The sequence below is a fragment of the Leuciscus leuciscus genome, assembly GCF_965113295.1.
Source record: "Leuciscus leuciscus genome assembly, chromosome: 2".
Lineage (NCBI taxonomy): Eukaryota > Metazoa > Chordata > Actinopteri > Cypriniformes > Leuciscidae > Leuciscus > Leuciscus leuciscus.
Window position 1 is genome coordinate 54,225,241 of NC_138726.1, and position 22,500 is coordinate 54,247,740.

Below are 22,500 nucleotides of genomic sequence, written 5' to 3' on the forward strand. Positions count from 1 at the left end.
TATATCAAATGATCCGTCCATCCATCTGTCTGTCCGTCTTTATATCAAATTATCCATCCATCCATCCATCCATCCATCTGTCCGTCCGTCTTTATATCAAATTATCCATCCGTCCATCCATCTGTCTGTCCGTCTTTATATCAAATTATCCATTCATCTGTCCGTCCGTCTTTATATCAAATTATCCATCCGTCCATCCATCCATCCATCCATCCATCTGTCCGTCCGTCCGTCTTTATATCAAATTATCCGTCCATCCATCCGTCCGTCCATCTTTATATCAAATTATCCATCCATCCATCCATCCATCTGTCCGTCCGTCTTTATATCAAATTATCCATCCATCCATCCATCCATCTGTCCGTCCGTCTTTATATCAAATTATCCATCCATCCATCCATCTGTCTGTCCATCTTTATATCAAATTATCCATCCATCCATCCATCCATCCATCCATCCATCCATCCATCCGTCCGTCCGTCTTTATATCAAATTATCCATCCGTCCATCCATCCATCTGTCCGTCCGTCTTTATATCAAATTATCCATCCATCCATCCATCCATCCATCCATCTGTCTGTCCGTCTTTATATCAAATTATCCATCCATCCATCCATCTGTCCATCCGTCTTTATATCAAATTATCCGTCCATCCATCTGTCTGTCCGTCTTTATATCAAATTATCCATCCATCCATCTGTCTGTCCGTCTTTATATCAAATTATCCATCCATCCATCTGTCTGTCCGTCTTTATATCAAATTATCCATCCATCCATCCATCCATCCATCTGTCCATCCGTCTTTATATAAAATTATCCATCCATCCATCCATCTGTCTGTCCGTCTTTATATAAAATTATCCATCCATCCATCCATTTGTCTGTCCGTCTTTATATCAAATTATCCATCCATCCATCCATCCATCCATCCATCCATCTGTCTGTCCGTCTTTATATCAAATTATCCATCCATCCATCCATCCATCCATCCATCCATCCATCTGTCCGTCCGTCTTTATATCAAATTATCCGTCCATCCATCTGTCTGTCCGTCTTTATATCAAATTATCCGTCCATCCATCCATCCATCTGTCCGTCCGTCTTTATATCAAATTATCCATCCGTCCATCCATCTGTCTGTCCGTCTTTATATCAAATTATCCATCCATCCATCCATCCATCTGTCCGTCCGTCTTTATATCAAATTATCCATCCATCCATCCATCCATCTGTCCATCCGTCTTTATATCAAATTATCTATCCATCCATCCATCTGTCCGTCCATCTTTATATCAAATTATCCATCCATCCATCCATCCATCCATCCATCTGTCTGTCCGTCTTTATATCAAATTATCCATCCATCCATCCATCCATCCATCCATCCATCCATCCGTCCGTCCGTCTTTATATCAAATTATCCATCCGTCCATCCATCCATCTGTCCGTCCGTCTTTATATCAAATTATCCATCCATCCATCCATCCATCCATCTGTCTGTCCGTCTTTATATCAAATTATCCGTCCATCCATCTGTCTGTCCGTCTTTATATCAAATTATCCATCCATCCATCTGTCTGTCCGTCTTTATATCAAATTATCCATCCATCCATTTGTCTGTCCGTCTTTATATCAAATTATCCATCCATCCATCCATCCATCCATCCATCCATCCATCCATCTGTCTGTCTGTCTTTATATCAAATTATCCATCCATCCATCCATCCATCCATCCATCTGTCCGTCCGTCTTTATATCAAATTATCCGTCCATCCATCTGTCTGTCCGTCTTTATATCAAATTATCCGTCCATCCATCCATCCATCTGTCCGTCCGTCTTTATATCAAATTATCCATCCGTCCATCCATCTGTATGTCCGTCTTTATATCAAATTATCCATCCATCCATCCATCCATCCATTTGTCTGTCCGTCTTTATATCAAATTATCCATCCATCCATCCATCCATCTGTCTGTCTGTCTTTATATCAAATTATCCATCCATCCATCCATCCATCTGTCCGTCCGTCTTTATATCAAATTATCCATCCATCCATCCATCCATCTGTCTGTCCGTCTTTATATCAAATTATCCATCCATCCATCCATCTGTCCATCCGTCTTTATATCAAATTATCCGTCCATCCATCTGTCTGTCCGTCTTTATATCAAATTATCCATCCATCCATCTGTCTGTCCGTCTTTATATCAAATTATCCATCCATCCATCTGTCTGTCCGTCTTTATATCAAATTATCCATCCATCCATCCATCCATCTGTCCATCCGTCTTTATATAAAATTATCCATCCATCCATCCATCTGTCTGTCCGTCTTTATATAAAATTATCCATCCATCCATCCATTTGTCTGTCCGTCTTTATATCAAATTATCCATCCATCCATCCATCCATCCATCCATCCATCCATCCATCCATCTGTCTGTCCGTCTTTATATCAAATTATCCATCCATCCATCCATCCATCCATCCATCCATCTGTCCGTCCGTCTTTATATCAAATTATCCGTCCATCCATCTGTCTGTCCGTCTTTATATCAAATTATCCGTCCATCCATCCATCCATCCATCCATCTGTCCGTCCGTCTTTATATCAAATTATCCATCCGTCCATCCATCTGTCTGTCCGTCTTTATATCAAATTATCCATCCATCCATCCATCCATCCATCTGTCCGTCCGTCTTTATATCAAATTATCCATCCATCCATCCATCCATCTGTCCATCCGTCTTTATATCAAATTATCTATCCATCCATCCATCTGTCCGTCCATCTTTATATCAAATTATCCATCCATCCATCCATCCATCTGTCTGTCCGTCTTTATATCAAATTATCCATCCATCCATCCATCCATCCATCCGTCCGTCCGTCTTTATATCAAATTATCCATCCGTCCATCCATCCATCTGTCCGTCCGTCTTTATATCAAATTATCCATCCATCCATCCATCCATCCATCCATCTGTCTGTCCGTCTTTATATCAAATTATCCGTCCATCCATCTGTCTGTCCGTCTTTATATCAAATTATCCATCCATCCATCTGTCTGTCCGTCTTTATATCAAATTATCCATCCATCCATTTGTCTGTCCGTCTTTATATCAAATTATCCATCCATCCATCCATCCATCCATCTGTCTGTCTGTCTTTATATCAAATTATCCATCCATCCATCCATCCATCCATCCATCTGTCCGTCCGTCTTTATATCAAATTATCCGTCCATCCATCTGTCTGTCCGTCTTTATATCAAATTATCCGTCCATCCATCCATCCATCTGTCCGTCCGTCTTTATATCAAATTATCCATCCGTCCATCCATCTGTCTGTCCGTCTTTATATCAAATTATCCATCCATCCATCCATCCATCCATTTGTCTGTCCGTCTTTATATCAAATTATCCATCCATCCATCCATCCATCTGTCTGTCTGTCTTTATATCAAATTATCCATCCATCCATCCATCCATCCATCCATCTGTCCGTCCGTCTTTATATCAAATTATCCGTCCATCCATCTGTCTGTCCGTCTTTATATCAAATTATCCGTCCATCCATCCATCCATCTGTCCGTCCGTCTTTATATCAAATTATCCATCCGTCCATCCATCTGTCTGTCCGTCTTTATATCAAATTATCCATCCATCCATCCATCCATCCATCTGTCCGTCCGTCTTTATATCAAATTATCCATCCATCCATCCATCCATCCATCTGTCCATCCGTCTTTATATCAAATTATCCATCCATCCATCCATCTGTCCGTCCATCTTTATATCAAATTATCCGTCCATCCATCTGTCTGTCCGTCTTTATATCAAATTATCCATCCATCCATCCATCTGTCCGTCCGTCTTTATATCAAATTATCCGTCCATCCATCTGTCTGTCCGTCTTTATATCAAATTATCCATCCATCCATCCATCCATCCATCTGTCCGTCCGTCTTTATATCAAATTATCCATCCGTCCATCCATCTGTCTGTCCGTCTTTATATCAAATTATCCATTCATCTGTCCATCCGTCTTTATATCAAATTATCCATCCGTCCATCCATCCATCCATCCATCCATCTGTCCGTCCGTCCGTCTTTATATCAAATTATCCGTCCATCCATCCGTCCGTCCATCTTTATATCAAATTATCCATCCATCCGTCCATCCATCCATCCATCCGTCCATCCATCCGTCCGTCCATTTTTATATCAAATTATCCATCCGTCCATCCATCCGTCCGTCCGTCCGTCTTTATATCAAATTATCCATCCATCCGTCCATCCATCCATCCATCCGTCCATCCGTCCATCCATCCGTCCGTCTGTCTTTATATCAAATTATCCATCCGTCCATCCGTCCGTCCATCCATCCGTCTTTATATCAAATTATCCATCCATCCATCCATCCGTCCGTCCATCCGTCCATCCGTCTTTATATCAAATTATCCATCCATCCATCCATCCATCCATCCATCCATCCATCCATCCATCCGTCCGTCTTTATATCAAATTATCCATCCATCCATCCATCCATCCGTCCGTCCGTCCATCTTTATATCAAATTATCCATCCATCTGTCCGTCTTTATATCAAATTATCCATCCATCCATCCATCCGTCCGTCCATCCATCCGTCTTTATATCAAATTATCCATCCATCCGTCCGTCTTTATATCAAATTATCCATCCATCCATCCATCCATCCATCCATCCATCCATCCATCTGTCCGTCTTTATATCAAATTATCCATCCATCCATCCATCCATCCATCCTATTCGTCCATCCGTCCATCATTCCATTTATCGTTCATCTATCATTCCATTGATTTTACTTGGAATATTTAATAATAACTTTTTACATTTCTATCTGTAAGGCCTATATATATATATATATATATGTTTTTTTTTGGGGGGGGGACAAATTATGCTTTTCTATTTAAAAAATATATCTATGTGAACTTTGCATTTGACATTCTTCACAATTATCAAATCTAAATTGCAATCCTGCGCCCCGTTTGAGTCCTCGATTCAAATTCAGGAATTGAATTGGATGTTTTACTGTTTTCATGTCTGTTAAGTGACGTGTGTTTGTGGTACAGTGTAAATAAGGACTCTCTCTCTCGCTCTCTCTCTCTCTCAGTCTCTCACTCTCTCTCTCTCTCTCTCTCTCTCTCTCTCTCTCTCTCTCTCTCTCTCAGTCTCATCTGTCGCTTTAAGGAAGCATGAGGCAGGTTTAATTTTTTAACGCTCCAGACCACAACAGCACCCAGTGAGGAGAGAGAGAGAGAGAGAGAGAGAGAGAAAGAGAGAGAGAACAGAAGAGGGGGAGGGAATAGAGGAATGAGAGGGGTGGGTGTGAGGACATGAAGAGAAGGAGGGATTTTGAGTGATCGAAAAAGAAGGAGGGTTCTGAGTGACAGAGAGGGAGGGCAGAGAGGCTTTACAATGAGATGGAAAGAGAGAATGAGGGAGTAAAGCAAAGCATGTTGCCAGTGTTGGCTCCGTAACTCACTGTGCGCGGGGACGGGAGGGAGAGCAAAAAAAAAAAAAAGAGAGACGGAGAGTCACACATTCACACACACTCTCAATCACTCTCTCTCACACACACACACACACACACACATAAACTCTCACAGATTCAGAGGTGCCTTGCTGAGGAGACTCTGTTACGCTCGCCTGCAGGGGTGAGAATACTTTCAGCAGGGAAAACTGGGCTAAAACAGAAGACCGGAGTGATAGGACACCAGTGGACCTTCTTCAGACGGGACATTTACAGCATGTGAAGCCGGACGAACAGATATGTGCAGCATCTATCCTTAACACTCCTCCATTTCATCCCTCCATCCCTCTCTCCCAGTGGTGTGAAGGACACGGAGCTACGGGTTCCTGGTTGCCTTACGGGAGTCTGGGGGAGGCTTGGTGCTCCCCTCCGCTCTCCTGCGTTCGCACTCGTTCATGAATGTCACCTCTGCCGGAAGAAGCCGCTGGAATTTACAAACACTCTCTCGGGAGCTTGGGAAGAGGGAGCAAAGGGGAATGTCAGAAGGGAGAGAACTTCCGATTCCTATCATCCTCATCTATCTGATCTGCCACAGACACGAGGTCCAGGGTTGACGACACCAGTTTTTTTTCACTTTTACTCAGCGTGTCTGTCGTTGTTTTTCTGTTTTTGCAGTCGTAGAGTCATGGATGCGATACTTCGAAATCAGGTAATGGAGTTTCACTAAGATTGTCTCAGGATATCGTCCCTTTTCTCCGTGGGATCTGTATTTGCTTTCGTGCATCCTTCTGTTTTACGGGGATCTCGCTGATATGTGGAACCATACGGATAAAACGATTGGACAGTTGATGGCTTTTTTCTGAACTCTCAGAATGATTTCTGATCCATGTGATTTCTAATCATCAATTCCAAACTAAACTGCTGAAGGGCAGTGAGAGGCAAGGGATTCTGGGAGCTCGGATCTGCAGGGAATGGTGCTGTTGTGATGTCTCGCTTTTTCCCCAGAATTCCAGCACGACTCCATGGATCATCCACTGCCACTTTTCCAGTCCGTATGCCGTGCAACGAGACCTGAAATACAACAAACAATCCCGACAACGACAGCTGCCGTTCATCGGATTCACAGCACCAGGAATTTTGCGTTCCGGGGACTATTTTGAGAGTCAAAGAAAAAAGTTTATTGTGAACTTCACAAGTGTTTCGCCTCTTTTTGTTCCCACATCCTTGTGACGCATTCTGACCTGGGTTATAGTGGGAGACCGAACACCTGCCGTCTTCTGCTCCTCTACGTGGCCCTGGGTGATCAGACAGGTGGGCGGCCCACTGTGAGCGGGGCACAGCAAAATGGCTGCCCTCGCCAGCTCGCTGATCCGACAGCGCAGGGAAGTCAAGGACCCCCAGGCCAACCGGCAGGTCTCCAACAAACGCAAGCCTTGTCCCAAGAGCAACAAGTCGCTCTGCCAGAAACAGATCCTCATCCTCATCTCCAAAGTCCGGCTTTGCAGCAGCCGCGGAAGAAAGCTGGAAAAAAGACCCGGTGAGTTGTCCAAAACACCCTAAAACCAATCTTCAAATCGGCCAAGTTCTGCTCTATTCTAAGTCTATCCACTTCAAATAGTGAGGGTGGCATTAGCAAAGCATGACACAGACTTAAGAAGTAATGATGTGTTGACTAATGAAATATTGGTTTTGAAGGACATCCGAGATCATGGTAGTTCACAAATGAGGCTATTTGGGCGACATACTAGATAGTGTCAGTTAAACGAATAGTTCACTTAAAAATGATGTAATTTACTCACCCTCATGTCGTTTCAGACCTGTATGCATTTCTTTCTGCTGCTGAAAACAAAAGAAGATATTTTGAAGAATGTCGGTAACCAAACAGATGATGAACCCCATTGACTTCCATTGTATTTTTTTCCTACTATTCATATTCATACAGGTTTGAAACAACATGAGGGTGAGTAAATGATGACAGAATTTTCTGTGAACTTTTCCTTTAAGGGCCTTTGTTGGCTGTTAAGAAAGTAAGGATTGATCAGAACTAAACCGATTGGGTTTACTAATCCTTGCTGTTTGTATGACATTTACCAAATTTAATAAATCATTTACTCACCATCATGTCATTGTTTGGCTTTCTTTTGTCTGTGGAACACATTTTGTTTTGTGCCCAATGACAGTCTGTGGGGTTCAATGTTGTTTCTAACCCCATTAACTTTCACTGTGTGCCAAAAACAGTTGTTCAAAATATCTAACAGAAGTAAGTAAGTCATACAGGTTTGGAACGAAGTGAGGGTGAGTGCATGTTTCATGTTTGGCTGAACTGTCACTTTAAGAATGGACATTTCCACTGTGTCACAGTGTGTGTGTGATTGAATGTTATCCTTGAGACTTTGAAGGTTGACTCGTCTAGTCTCTACTGAAGAGCGTTTGTTGATATAGTGAGTCTGGGATCCAGAGCTTTGTAATCGTTCTGATCATTTCACTGCATGTCTCTGTACTGCTTTTGACAACACCTGTTAATTTACGACCACCGACCAACTCGATACACTCCGCGATCCTTTCCACGCACATAAAAATGTCACGGCCTCATTTACGATGAGCGGTTCCAGTCTTTCCCTCCCCTCTGTGTCTCTGTCTTAGAGACCATGTGTTTGTATGTGTCTTTGTGTGTGGGTCATATGTTTACATAATTAACCCCCAATGAGACATTTACCCTCTCTGAGTAAACCACTTCACCGAAGAGGCTTGTGGCTTTTATTTTAAGATATCATGAGAGAACAGATTTGGAACAGAATCACATCAGACAGTTTTTGTGTGTTTCTTAATCTTTCTGAGGGATCATGATGCAGTTTGCAAACACCCTTTTTCCCCTTTTGAGTACAGTCAAATAAGCTTTATGAAAAGTATTTTTTATTCATAAAACAAAAGCATAATTTAGATTTACGCTATGGAAACACGCACTTTAGAGTTTGAACAAGTGGTCAATTGCTAAATTGACCTTTACATATTTTAATTTAGCAGATGTTTTTTCCAAAGTTAGTATCCCAAGTTTTTTTGTCTTAAGAGCCACAATATTAAGTATAAGCTACATTATTATAAAATCTGGAGCAGAAGTGAAATACAGAAATGAGGAGATTTATATATATATATATATATATATATATATATATATATATATAAATCTCCTCATTTCTGTATTTCACTTCTGCTCCAGATTTTATAATAATGTATTATATAATAATGTATTTCATATATATATATATAGTATATAGTAGCCTATATGATTTTGTTTATGGCTGAATGAATATGATTTCGCAGCATGTATTTGACTCGGTGTCATTTTAGTATCATTCACATACTATTATAGTTTTTATTAATGTTTTGACTTAGATTTTATATTTACATTAGATTTTTGTATATTACAATTAAATGTTTTTAATTCTCTATATAGTTTTTCATTTTTAATTCAGTTTTAGTATTTTTTTTTTGGTAAGTTAAAGGTACACTATGTAACTTTTTTTGATCAAAATGAACAGAGTCAATACATCGCCAATACTTCTTCCGAAACGTGTTTTTGTTCTGATTCACTATGCTACGCATATTATAAGTGTTTATATTTTAGAAATGTCTGGATGGTTTTTGCGGGAAATTTTGCATACATATACGTCACTCGCTTGTGTGTGTCTCGTTACATCCATAAATAGAGAGAAGTTTCTCTGGCTACTTTGACGCGTGTCTGGTGTGAGAGTGACAGAGGTTAGTTTCACGAATGAGAAAGGTTGACATTGAGCAGTTAAATCTCCATCCTCCGGAGAATCACTCGTTTTAAACAAACGCAGAACAGAGGAGAGTCTGCAGGAGAAAAGAGAACGAGAGCTCGTAATAAAACAAGAATCAACACTGACTTGGCTTTTCGGAGATGGAGAGAACTGAAGGATTTGAAATGTTGTTAAAGCAAAAAAAAAAGCAAAAAGAGATGATGGGTTTTTTATTACTCAACAGGTGAGTAAGGTATTTTATTGAACAGATAAATTGCCATATGTATCTCTCTATCAGAGTTAATTATAAAGCATTATCTATTGTTATTATTATCTATTAAAATTATATCATTATCATTATTATTATTGTTATCATTATCTATTAAAAGCATCTGCCAAATGCATAAATGTAATTGTCACAATTTTTTTTTTAAATAATCTTAAATCTCTATATAGTGAATGTTTTATGAGCAGTATAATCATATTCATCCGCACAGTCACACAGAGACAAAGCACAACCAAAACAATGTTCTTCCGCAAAACAATCCATGCGGTTTTGTTTTTTAATTGCTAGATTTTATTAGTAACAAAAATGTTTTTTATTTTTATGTTTTACTTTTAGTTTCAGTTATAATAATAACAACGCTGATTTCACCTCATGGGCTCTGGATTTCTGGTTAAAAGATGGGAAGAATTTCATCAAAGTAAATGGGTAATTTATAAAGAATACACTTTATTTTTAATGCAAAGTACTGTGGCTTGCATGGCCTGAAGGAACATTAAATGCAATTTTAAAATAGAACAGTGAGCTTCCCATGGCACATTTCAAACAGAGCAAGTAATGGTTTGAAGAACTGCCTAGGAATATTTGCCTTTGTGCTTATGTTGCTTATTTAGAAGTACAGATGAGACCTGGCTAGTATTTCTCGCTAGGCTTAATTTTGGACTAGATTATAGACTAGACCCATTGCCAACCTGGGGTACATGTACCTTGGGATATACTTAAGCAGGTTGCAGAAATATATATATATATGCATTCTATATATATATATATAGTTTTCTGTTCTTAGAAAATAATGCATTAAGCCATAATATATATATATGAGGGTATATATATATTTTTTATATATATAAGATACATATAAGATACTTATATATCTTATATATATATAAGATACTGATAGCATTTTGTGTATACATAAAATAAGAGAAGTTGGAATACACTGACTTCTCTCAAGCCTGGACCCATACAGTTATTCAGTCATTCACTTAATCCGCTCTCTTGAGGGTCCCATCCTTCCTTACGGCCCAGCTGTGTGTGTGTGTGCCAGGGTGGGACATTTATGACACGTGTATCTCAAGTAAATCACAGTAATTGTCATGGAAACCATACTCCCGTAACGCGGCATCTGCTGCCGCAAAGTGCCTCATGCCAAGCGGTAATCACATCTATGAGAAATGGAGGCGGTTGGTGGTATTTGGCGGAGTAAAGGAAGACATGTTTTCTGTCAGTTTGGGGTGGTATGTGTAGTTCGGGCGGCTGCAGTAAAGCTCACATCTTGTGCTTCTGTTATGATAACGGTGACTGGATAATTTCGCCTGCCTTTTGATGGAGAGGATCAGAGAGAGAGAGAGCACTTAGTGTAGTCTCCTCTAAAGCACAGTTTCACCTGTCAACACACAACTACCTGCTTAGTGCGTACTTCATGAGTGCTGTCTACTTCGCTAGTTCCCTTTCCTTGTCTGATTCTGAATAAGAACCTCTTACACAAACATCCTTACTTTTTATTTCTGCTGTCTTATTCTATCTGTCATGCCTTGGGTTGACCACTAAATAAAGTTTCACTTGTTTAAGTAATTAGCTGTTGAAATAAAATCTTGTGGCTTGGAGGAATGTTTGTTGTTTTCAGTCCAAGGGGTCGAATTGATGGACATTTTTACATGTATATCAGTTACTGTGGAACATTTCTTTGGCCAATTTAGCATCAGTAAGGTCATATACTTTAGAAGAGTGAAATGGTACCTTTAAGAGTTACTTTAAGAGAACCTTTACTTTACTTTACTTTAGTAAGTATAGAAATAGAGTAAGTGGGAGATTATACTCTCACCGGCCACTTTATTAGGTACACCTGTTCAACTGCTCATTAATGCAAATATCTAGTCAGCCAATCACATGGCAGCAACTCAATGCATTTAGGCATGTAGACATGATCAAGACAACAGAAAGAAGTTCAAACTAAGCATCTGAATGGAGAAGGAAGCTGTTTTAAGGGACTTTGCGGCATGGTTGTTGGTGCCAGACGGTCTGAGTATTTCAGAAACTGCTGATCTACTGGGACTTTCACACACAACCATATCTAGGATTTACAGAGAATGGGCCAAAAAAGAGAAAATATCCAGCGACAGTTCTGTGGGTGAAAAAGCCTTGTTGATGCCAGAGGTCAGAGGAGAATGATCAGACTGGTTCAGCTGATGGAAAGACAATAGTAACTCAAATAAGCACTCGTTACAACCGAGACCTGAAGAAGAGCATCTCTGAACACAGAAGAGCATCTCTGAACACAGATGAGCGTCTCTGAACACAGAAGAACATCTCTGAACACAGAAGAGCGTCTCTGAACACAGAAGAGCGTCTCTGAACACAGAAGAGCATCTCTGAACACAGAAGAGAAGAGCGTCTCTGAACACAGAAGAGTGTCTCTGAACACAGAAGAGCGTCTCTGAACACAGAAGAGCATCTCTGAACACAGAAGAGAAGAGCGTCTCTGAACACAGAAGGGCATCTCTGAACACAGAAGAGAAGAGCGTCTCTGAACACAGAAGTGCATCTCTGAACACAGAAGAGCGTCTCTGAACACAGAAGAGCGTCTCTGAACACAGAAGAGCGTCTCTGAACACAGAAGAGCGTCTCTGAACACAGAAGAGAAGAGCGTCTCTGAACACAGAAGAGCATCTCTGAACACAGAAGAGAAGAGCGTCTCTGAACACAGAAGAGCGTCTCTGAACACAGAAGAGCGTCTCTGAACACAGAAGAGCGTCTCTGAACACACAACATGTCCAATCTTGAAGCAGAGGGACTACATCAGCAGAAGACACACCGGTGACACTCCTGTCCGCTGAGAAACTGAGGCTACGATTCACACGGGACACCAAAACTGGACAATAGAAGATTGGAAAAACGTTGCCGGGTCTGATGATTCTCTATCTCTGCTGCGACAGTCAGATTGTAGGGTCAGAATTTGGTGTAAACAACATGAAAGCATGAATCCATCCTGCCTTGTATCAGCGGTTCAGTGTGTGATATTTTCTTGACACAATTCGGGCCCCTGGGTATCAATTGAGCATCTTTTAGGCTAAATGGGGTCAAACCAGGAACTAGCAAGCAGTGTAGGTCTACATAGATAGATAGAGACCCCTTCATTGTTACTCAAATATTTTTTGGGGGGTTGAGATTGAGAAAAAAGATCTAAATAGAGTTTAGGATCTCATGATGTAAACTGTATGACTGATTCAATCTGCGTCAGTGTTCCTGAAGTGGTGTGTCGGGTGAGATTAACAGAAATTAATGACCACCGATCACCAATCACAAAAGTCCACTCGGCATTTAACAAGGTCATCCGCAACACCCCCCCCCCCCCCCCCCCCCCCCCCCCCCCCATTACAACACTGCAGCAGAACACACACACACACACACACACACACACACACACACACAGAACACGTACACACACAGCTTGAGCTGTGAGTTCATTTGTCACTTTTAAATAGTGAATGGGATTTTAATCAGGAAACTGTAATGATGCAAAGTGTCCTAATCAGAGACTCATCACTCTCTCTCTCTCTCTCTCTCTCTCACACACACACACATTTTTCACCCACAGAACAAGCTAAGCATGATGCTTTTGTAAAGATTATCCTTTTTATGGTTATGTGTGTGTGTGTGTGTGTGTGTGTGTGTGTTAGGGGACAGGAGGACAACTAGCAATTGATAAGGGATATTTGTATGCGTTGCGGTGTTTGCAGATCGTTGGAGCACTTCATTGTTACTGGGTGATTCATTCGTCCACACAGTCTGCCTCTTATTAACACCCTCTGATTCATCAATAACACTCTCCTGTCCCACTCTCCTCTTTTCATTCATCTCTTTTCCAACACTCTACATTACAATTCCTAATCTCACCCAGGACTGTTGCCACACTCTCCCTCTTTCTCATTATCTGAGTGTGTAGCATCTCTTCTTATTGTGTGCCTGTCCTCTTGTTCATGCTCTCCTGTGTTTTCTCTCCGCTTTCTTTCAAGTGTAAAGTTGTAATGATGTCGACTGGGTAGGGCCGTTTGTCTTGTGTTGACAGACAGTCATTGTGAGTGTATAATGGGGACGTTGCCTGCACTGTTTCTGTGCTATTGTCCTGGTGTTATGGGGCAACTGTAGACTACTGCCTTGAAGCTCATTACACCGTGTGTGTGTGTGTGTGTGTGTGTGTGTGTGTACCTACTTAACTATATTGGGGACAAATTTGTACTCAGAAGTGACCAAAACCTGACAAAATCTCCAAAAACCTCCCTTTAGGGACGTCCTCATTTGTAAATCTGGTATAAAAATAAAGTAATTAAAGGTTTTTTGAAAATGTAAAAATGCAGAATGTTTTGTGTGATAGGTAGGCTTAGGGGTAGGGGTAGTGTGTGTGAGTGAGTGTGTGTGTGTGACGGGTAGGTTTAGGGGTAGGGGTAGTGTGTGTGAGTGACGGGTAGGTTTAGGGGTAGGGGTAGTGTGTGTGAGTGAGTGTGTGTGTGACGGGTAGGTTTAGGGGTAGGGTTAAGGCTGATTTAAACTTCTGCGTCGGACCTACGCCGGAGCCTCTACGCTGTAGGCAACGCGTTGGTTTTCATTTATACTTCTGCGTCGTTGTCCGCGTTGACGCGCAATTACACTTGCAGAGGGAGCATGTGAAAACCGAGGGAGGGGTTCTAGCAGACCAATCACAGCGCTTGCGTCCGCGTAGAGTTGACGCGTTGTTACATTTTTGGAGAGGTGCGCGTCAGGGTACGCCGAAGGGTACGCGCGCTACACACAACCTACGACGTAGCTGCGGCGTAAGTTCGACGCAGAAGTATAAATTGGGCTTTAGTGTGTGTGAGTGAGTGTGTGTGTGATGGGTAGGTTTAGGGGAAGGGTTAGTGTGTGTGAGTGAGTGTGTGTGTGATGGATGGGTTAGGGTTAGGGTTAGTGTAAGGGGATAAAATATACGCTTTGTACAGTATAAAACCATTACGCCTATGGAATGTCGTCCCTATGTTAGATAGCTAAGTAAATGTCATGAATGAAAATTAGCAGCCATGTCACCCTGTAGCCCAAGACCGGTTGCCCACTGAAGCTAAGCAGGGTTGAGCCTGGATGGGAGACCTCCTGAGAAAACCAGGTTGCTGCTGGAAGAGGTGTTAGTGAGGCCAGCAGGGGGTGCTCACCCTGTGGTCTGTGTGGATCCTAATGCCCCAGTATAGTGACGGGGACACTATACTGTCAAAGAGCACCGTCCTTCGGATGAGACGTAAAACCGAGGTCCTGACTCTCTGTGGTCATTAAAAATCCCAGGATGTCTTTCGAAAGAGTAGGGGTGTAACCCCGGCATCCTGGCCAAATTTGCCCAGTGGCCTCTGTCCATCATGGCCTCCTAATCATCCTCATATACTGATTGGCTTCATCACTGTCTCCTCTCCACCAGTAAGCTGGTGTGTGGTGGGCGTTCTGGCGCAATATGGCTGTAGTCGCATCATCCAAGTGGATGCTGCATATTGGTGGTGGTTGAGGAGATTCCCCCCTTCTATGTAAAGCGCTTTGAGTGCCGAGAAAAGCGCTATATAAATGTAATGAATTATTATAATTATTATTAGAAATGTGTGTGTATATACAGTATATATACAGTATATATAATTATTTCTCTTTGGTTGTTGTCTTTCTCTTTTCTTTACTGCATTGTGTGCTCACAGATGAACAGATTTACTGAAGTGTTTTGTTGATCTGTGTTTGGCTAAAGGGGCACTTAGTCATCATATTTTTACCTGTTTTCTATGAACTCCCTGTATTTCTGAACTCCCTGAAACGCCTCCATTGTAAGTCTTGAGTTTTATTCCGGGAACGAACATGTGTTTCTGAACAAGAGTTTCTGAACAAAAGTTACCAGCCAGCGCCAGCATTTTTGATAATTTTCACAATAGTTTCATGGCCCCCCAGAATATTTTGCTGTATGAATATATGAACATGCGATATATCAAAAGAAATAACAGAGCCTCTGCATTTAAACTTTTTATTCTAGCTTCATGCATTCATGCTTTTTTTTATGAACACTTAAATGTGGGTACGTTTTATAAAAAAGCAACATTTTGAGTAAACGGCTGAGAAAATCATGTCTTTGTCAAAGACTACATCCAGATCGGATTCAGAACGATGATCAAAACACAAATAGATCGAGTCCATCAACACTCCTAAAGCTTCACAGTCCTGAGGCTCGCCCTGACACGACATTTCATTCAGTAACATTAGGCAGTTTTGATTAAAGTTGATGATCACGTTATTTTACATGTGCATCTGCTTACATATCACTTGCTTCTGCTTCTTCTTCATATGTCTTTTGATCTGGAGATTTTGTACTTTTTCAGAAGATGCCTAATAGCGCCCCCTACCGTGTAACAGAGAAAACACGGAAAGCCGGAAAATTACGTCAATGGCCGGAAAAGAGTTAAATAATTCCCGCTCAAGGCATACGCAGAATAAAGGGATGAGGCCTGGTTGAGTTAGTTATTAGTGTGTTGAAACTCATGGTTATGGTAAGGGGCGTGGCATTTCCCAAACACGCTCGAATCACTTGACCAATCACAACACACTGGTACAGCCGACCAATCAGAGCACACTGTGCTTTTCAGAAGGAGGGGCTTCATAGAGACAAGAACTAAACAGAGCGTTACTGACAGACTGGGAAGAGAGGAGCTGCAACAATGGAGAATATAGGAAAAATAATGTTTTCTGATCATTTAACCTCTAGTAGACCCCAAAAACAAAATCAAGGGCATGATAGGTCCCATTTACCAGATACAACATTTGACCTTGTGGTTTATATGTTTTATTATATGTTGAGATTAACATGAACTAACTATGATCAATACTTCTACAGCACAATTTTAACATGTAACATAATTCAATGTAAAAATTGAGCATAATTATCTAAATGGTACACATGAATAAAGGAAGTTTACAAATGCAAACAATCAAAACACAATTATTCAAAGTCTGAAATGCACCATATAATATGCCACATCTGTCACCGAACCTAAGCAAAATTAGGCTCTTAGAGTAGATTTATTGTAAAGTCTTACCATATTAATAAACCAGTGAATTTACACTGTCACAAATCTAAAATCTCCCGTGAGGGTTGTGATAAAAGAATGATGTGATGACAGACCTTCATAAAAGGACTCTAATATGACATAACGTATAGCCTATAGTGTGAGTTTATGGGATTTAGTAGTGTTTTATTGAATAGTGCTGTTAAATCTGTTATTGGAGCATGTATAAATGTTAATGCTGGCCTGAAACTCTACAACATCCATCATAAGCTCTGCTGTTTGATAGATAGTGTTTCCTCCACCTCTTTATTTCTTTCTGTCTCTGTTTTTTCCATCCTAGGATAGCGGTAGGTCACTGCCTAGCACTGTTTTATATTGATTGAGTGCTAGATGTTTTTATCAGGCGCATGTAAATTAAACAGGAGAACTAGAGTGTGGGTGACCTCCATGCTTCTCATGAAAACATGTTTGTTGTAGTTATTAAAAATTTGTATTTTGGTTATTTATAGTAGTAAATTTAGTTTTTAGCTAGGAAGTTTTTACCAGTTCCATGTTGACATGATTAATTTGATATTACCCATAATCTTAATAAGTTTCTGTCTATAATAATGTCCTGGCGAGTTATAGTTTTAAAGGGATAATTCTGTCATAATTTGCTCACCGCAAATTTGTTCCAAATTTGTATGACTGACTTTCTTTTGTGAAACACAAAATAAGATACTTTGAAAAAAATGTCATCTGTTTAATGAAATTCGATAGGGTTTAAAAAGCATGGAAAAAACATTTCTCATCATATTATCTTATTTTGTGTTTTGCAAAAGAAAGAAAGTAATGCAGACATCTGTCACGAAACTGCTCCGAGACTCAAAGAGGAGATCCAAATGCAGCTTTATTAAAGGGCAATCCAGACACGTAATCCAATAAACAGGCAATGGGTCAAAACACAGGTAGACAGTCCAAACAAACAAGACAAAACAAAAACAAGACAGGCAGGGGTCAGAGGCAAGAGCGTAATCCAAGGAACAGGCAAGAAATCCGAAAACCAATAAACAAGAAAACCAGGAAAACGCTCAGAGTTGCAGTGTGACACTAAACAAAACTTCGCAATGATTGAATGAATGAACAAGGAATAAATAGGCTGAAATTAACAAGGTGATGAGATACAGGTGAATGAGATACAGGTGAATACAATCAGTGATGATGAGTCCGGGCAGTGAGTTATGGGAAATGTAGTCTGAGTGAACAAGATAGTCTGGTGTGGAGTGCCCTCTGGCGGCTCTCATGGGCACTCCAGCTTGTGACCGTTACAACATCATTTTTATTTTTGGATGAAATATCCCTTTTACAGAATAATAAATTATTTTTGGACACAGATCAGCTAAACTGGTCAATGACAGCAACCAAGAGCCTCATCAATTAAAAAACAACAAATGCTGGAGAAATTAGTCAGCATGGCAGCTCTGTACCATATGGTGAGTATAATTTCTTTATATTTCAAAAATGAATGTCAGTAATATAAGTATGGCAATCAACCAAAATATTTCAATTCAATCAGTAAAGGCAACACTGTAAAAAAATAAATAAAATAATTACGGTAAAAAAAAAACGGCAGCTGTGGTTGCCAGAAATTTACCGTAAAAAATACAGTAGCAACATTTTAGGTTTTACAGACTTAACTTACATTTACAGTAAAAAACATTTCATTATCTGTTATAAAGTTAATTTACTGACCAATTGAAATACTAATATCTGTTTTGTACCATTGTAATACACTGATAACCACCAATCACAGTAGTGATGAGAGTCACATGATGAGTCAAAGCTCATCACAAGAAGGTTTTCCACCAGCTGATAATGTTAATAATAATATAGAAGCTGCTCAGTCTCATTTACACAAGCACTAAACACCATCATGGTAACACATATGACATTTTAAAAAATGCAATAAAGATTAATTTAACAACATTAAATGTAACATTAAAACCCTAATGTACATAACAGAAAAAAACTAAGAAAAACCATGAAGAGACAGTTATTTCAACAAAAATACATCAAATGTGAAGTGTCACGCAGGGAATTGTGGGAATGTCAATTTTCGTTTTTTCACTGTATATTATATACAATGACTTGTTCTTTTTCAATTCCAAACACTGTAAATTTAACAGTATTTTACTGTAAAATTACATTAAATGTACGGTTAGATCTATCACAGTTATTCATTCTATATACATGTAGTACGGAAAATTTCTGTTAACCAATTAACAGTTGCATTTTTACAGTCTTTTAAGATCACGATAATTTTTTCTGCCACTTTTATTGATAGGATAGTTAAGATTTTGCTCTCAAGGATCACCGATGAGTTTCACGGTACATGTACACGACAACGACGTACTAAAAACATATATTTTTCGCATATAGACGACAACTTTGTCAAAACAATCCCTGTTCACACGGATCTACAAAACGACTAAAAACGCTGTATTATTCATTCCAGACCAGTTGATGGCGATGTCACTTTGTAAAGAAACACTACGCGACTATAGACTGAACGCGTACGCATGCGCATGACGTCACCGTTTTCACAAATTCACATTTTTGTAGCTTACACAAAGACAATAATGGTATCGTTTTCAAAAACTTGCACTTTGAAACCCAAAAGTTTGCGTTTTCAGCGCTCCAAAACGCTGTTGTTGTGTACAGTAAATGAATGGCCAAAATGCATAAAATTTTCAGGTTTTTTTGTCTTGTAAACTATGTCTTGTAAATGGCCTCTAAATTGATAAATGTATGTTTTGGCAAATTCATGCTTGACCACCATGTCGCCAATGTACCTGGTGTCACAGTTACTGTATGTCTGTCAGGTGCTTTAGGTTTTGGCAAAATGTGGCACTTAGTCCAAGTGTGGCTAGTTTAGCAGTTACCAGCGTCTACAGGTTAATGCCAGAAAACACATGAATGACATTCTAATGCAAATGTTTCTATTTTTCATCTGGGGGAAGGTCAAGATTATGGTGTTTCTTATAGTTGTTAGAAGAGTGGGTTAGATGTAAGCCTTGAGATCTCTGGCTTGGTAAACCATTATTGTGCTGGAGATAAACACATCAACTATTCAGCCAATCAGAGATGTGTGTTCCTGTAGCTCTGAGACAGCTTCTTCTGTGCAAGAAGCTTGATGCATATTCCAGTGGGTACATTTGAAACAGTCTTTTAAGACTTGAACTGCCCCTCCAGCAATATTATATCGTTGGTTTTTTCATGCTTTGATATGCAGGGATTAACAACACAGGCTCTGTATACACCTGGTATTAAGATGCGTTTTGGTCGATCGGATCACAAGGAGTTATACGGGGTCAAAACTACAAATACTGGTCTAAACGGGGTCTAAAATGTTTTGAGCTTGTCCACTTTCAACCACTTCCAGAGGGAGTTGAAAACACATTCGACCGGATTTCTTTCGTAGTGTAAACGCTCATGTGATCGAATGTGTTCAAACAGCCACAAAAGACCGTCTTCTCTCCGTCTACTGACCTCATGCGTAACATTATGGGAAGAGCTCTAGACAGATGGGATTTAAACTTTGTCGGCTGGAGACCCAAGTTTGGTTTGAAGATCAAAAACATACCAAGCACAATGTTCTCTCACCATTCCTGATTTCTAACACACACTCACAGCGTTCGGCTGGTCTTGCGGCTGTCAGAGCAGAAACTAAAGCTAATGATCTCCGTGTGTTTTTCTGTCGTCTCCGAGTGCGTTCATATGTAAATTAGACAAGCTTATTTTGCCCACAAGATTGGAAGATCTGAAAAAGCCAATACATTTACCCGTCCATAGACCCTCCCCTCGAAGAAATCCGGACAGAAGTGAATGAAAGTGGACAAAAGAGACGAATTAAACCACCAGATGTAAACAGGTGTGTGTCTCCCTCATCTACATGTGATCCGCTCGATCAAAACGCATCTTAATACCAGATGTAAACAGGGCCTCAGATTGATGATCTGATTTACTGAGTTGGGAGCATGAAAGGGATTCGTATGACGCCCGGATGTAGATGTAAGCAGGATCCAATATTCTCTCTTTTGTCGTCGGGACAGAGACATACTGCTGTTGTTATGTATGTGTGTTTTAGTTGGATTAGTTCGTCGGCTCTTAGGGCCCTATCTTGCACCCAGCGCAATTGACTTTGTACACCGACGCATGTACAGTGAGGAAAATAAGTATTTGAACACCCTGCTATTTTGCAAGTTCTCCCACTTAGGGTGCTTTCACACCTGCCTCATTTAGTTCGGTTCAATCGCACTAGAGTTCGTTTTCCCCGTTGGTGCGGTTCGTTTGGGCAGGTGTGAATGCAGCAATCGCACTCGGGTGCGCACCAAAAGCGGACCAAACAAGCGTACCGAGACCTCCTGGAAGAGGTGGTCTCGGTACGCTTTGAAACGAACTCTGGAGCGGTTAGTTTGTGGTGAGAACGTGATCCGACCTCGAACAGAACCAACTGCCAAAGAACTGTGCATTTTTGGACTAAGCCAGTTGGCGTAGTCAGCTGCGTTGTGCATTTATAGGATGAGGGGAAATGTTTGTTGACAGTTTGCAGCTCGCGGACAAACTTAGAATTGTGAGGAGATGCGGAGCCTGATTGAAATTATTATTAACATTATTTTCGAGCTGCATCCTCGGTTCATTCTCAAATATTATTGTTTGTCTAAAGTGGTGTAGACAAACTATATGAAAAAATATGACCAAGGATACAATCAGCACACGCAGTCGTCTCTCCGTAGTAAACAGCGGCGTGTTGTCTGCCGGATTTTTCACCACTTTGTTTACTTCAGGGAGTTCTGTTGAAATTTTCCCGCACGTTAATTCTGACCAAACGAAGTGCAGTTATAGAAATGCGTTCCGAGTGATGTGGATGTTGTCACGTGACTGCATTTTGGTTTGTTTTATCAACTCACTGACATGTGCTGGTTTAAGCAGGGGAACCTTCCGTGCCATGCATGATTTCAAACCATGACGTCTTAGTGTATTACCAACAGTAACCTTGGAAACGGTGGTCCCAGCTCTTTTCAGGTCATTTACCAGCTCCTCCCGTGTAGTTCTGGGCTGATTTCTCACCTTTCTTAGGATCATTGAGACCCCACGAGGTGAGATCTTGCATGGAGCCCCAGTCCGAGGGAGATTGACAGTCATGTTTAGCTTCTTCCATTTTCTAATGATTGCTCCAACAGTGGACCTTTTTTCACCAAGCTGCTTGGCAATTTCCCCGTAGCCCTTTCCAGCCTTGTGGAGGTGTACAATTTTGTCTCTAGTGTCTTTGGACAGCTCTTTGGTCTTGGCCATGTTAGTAGTTGGATTCTTACTGATTGTATAGGGTGGACAGGTGTCTTTTTGCAGCTAACGACCTCAAACAGGTGCATCTAATTTAGGATAATAAATGGAGTGGAGGTGGACATTTTAAAGGCAGACTAACAGGTCTTTGAGGGTCAGAATTCTAGCTGATAGACAGGTGTTCAAATACTTATTTGCAGCTGTATCATACAAATAAATAGTTAAAAAATCATATATTGTGATTTCTGCTTTTTTTTTTTTTTGATTATGTCTCTCACAGTGGACATGCACCTACAATGACAATTTCAGACCCCTCCATGATTTCTGAGTGGGAGAACTTGCAAAATAGCAGGGTGTTCAAATACTTATTTTCCTCACTGTATCATTTCTATTTTGCACCCACGCACAGCAGACTTTTCCCTCCACAGATGCACGTCGGTAAATTAGGAAATTAACTTGCGCTCCCGGGGGCGGTTCAGCGCAAAGAGGAGGCGTGTTCCGGCGCAAACGTTCCCTGTTGCTATTTTGCAGGTTTAGAAAACAATTCCGCCATTGACC

The 22,500-nt window shown here is 40.6% G+C and overlaps 1 protein-coding gene across 2 annotated transcripts in view; it reads left to right on the forward strand.

Annotated features, from left to right (window-relative positions):
* The first annotated feature begins 5,546 nt into the window (after positions 1-5,546).
* The window catches only part of fgf11a (fibroblast growth factor 11a), an 80,132-nt gene continuing 63,178 nt past the window's right edge, over positions 5,547-22,500 (forward strand). The window contains exon 1 of one of the 2 annotated variants that reach the window (XM_082159970.1): positions 5,547-7,055. In XM_082159970.1, the coding sequence (XP_082016096.1) occupies positions 6,863-7,055 (193 nt within the window). In that variant the 5' untranslated portion in view covers positions 5,547-6,862. Of the gene's footprint in view, positions 7,056-7,466; positions 7,479-22,500 lie in introns of those variants that run through there. The other variant, XM_082159971.1, reaches the window with a different exon arrangement.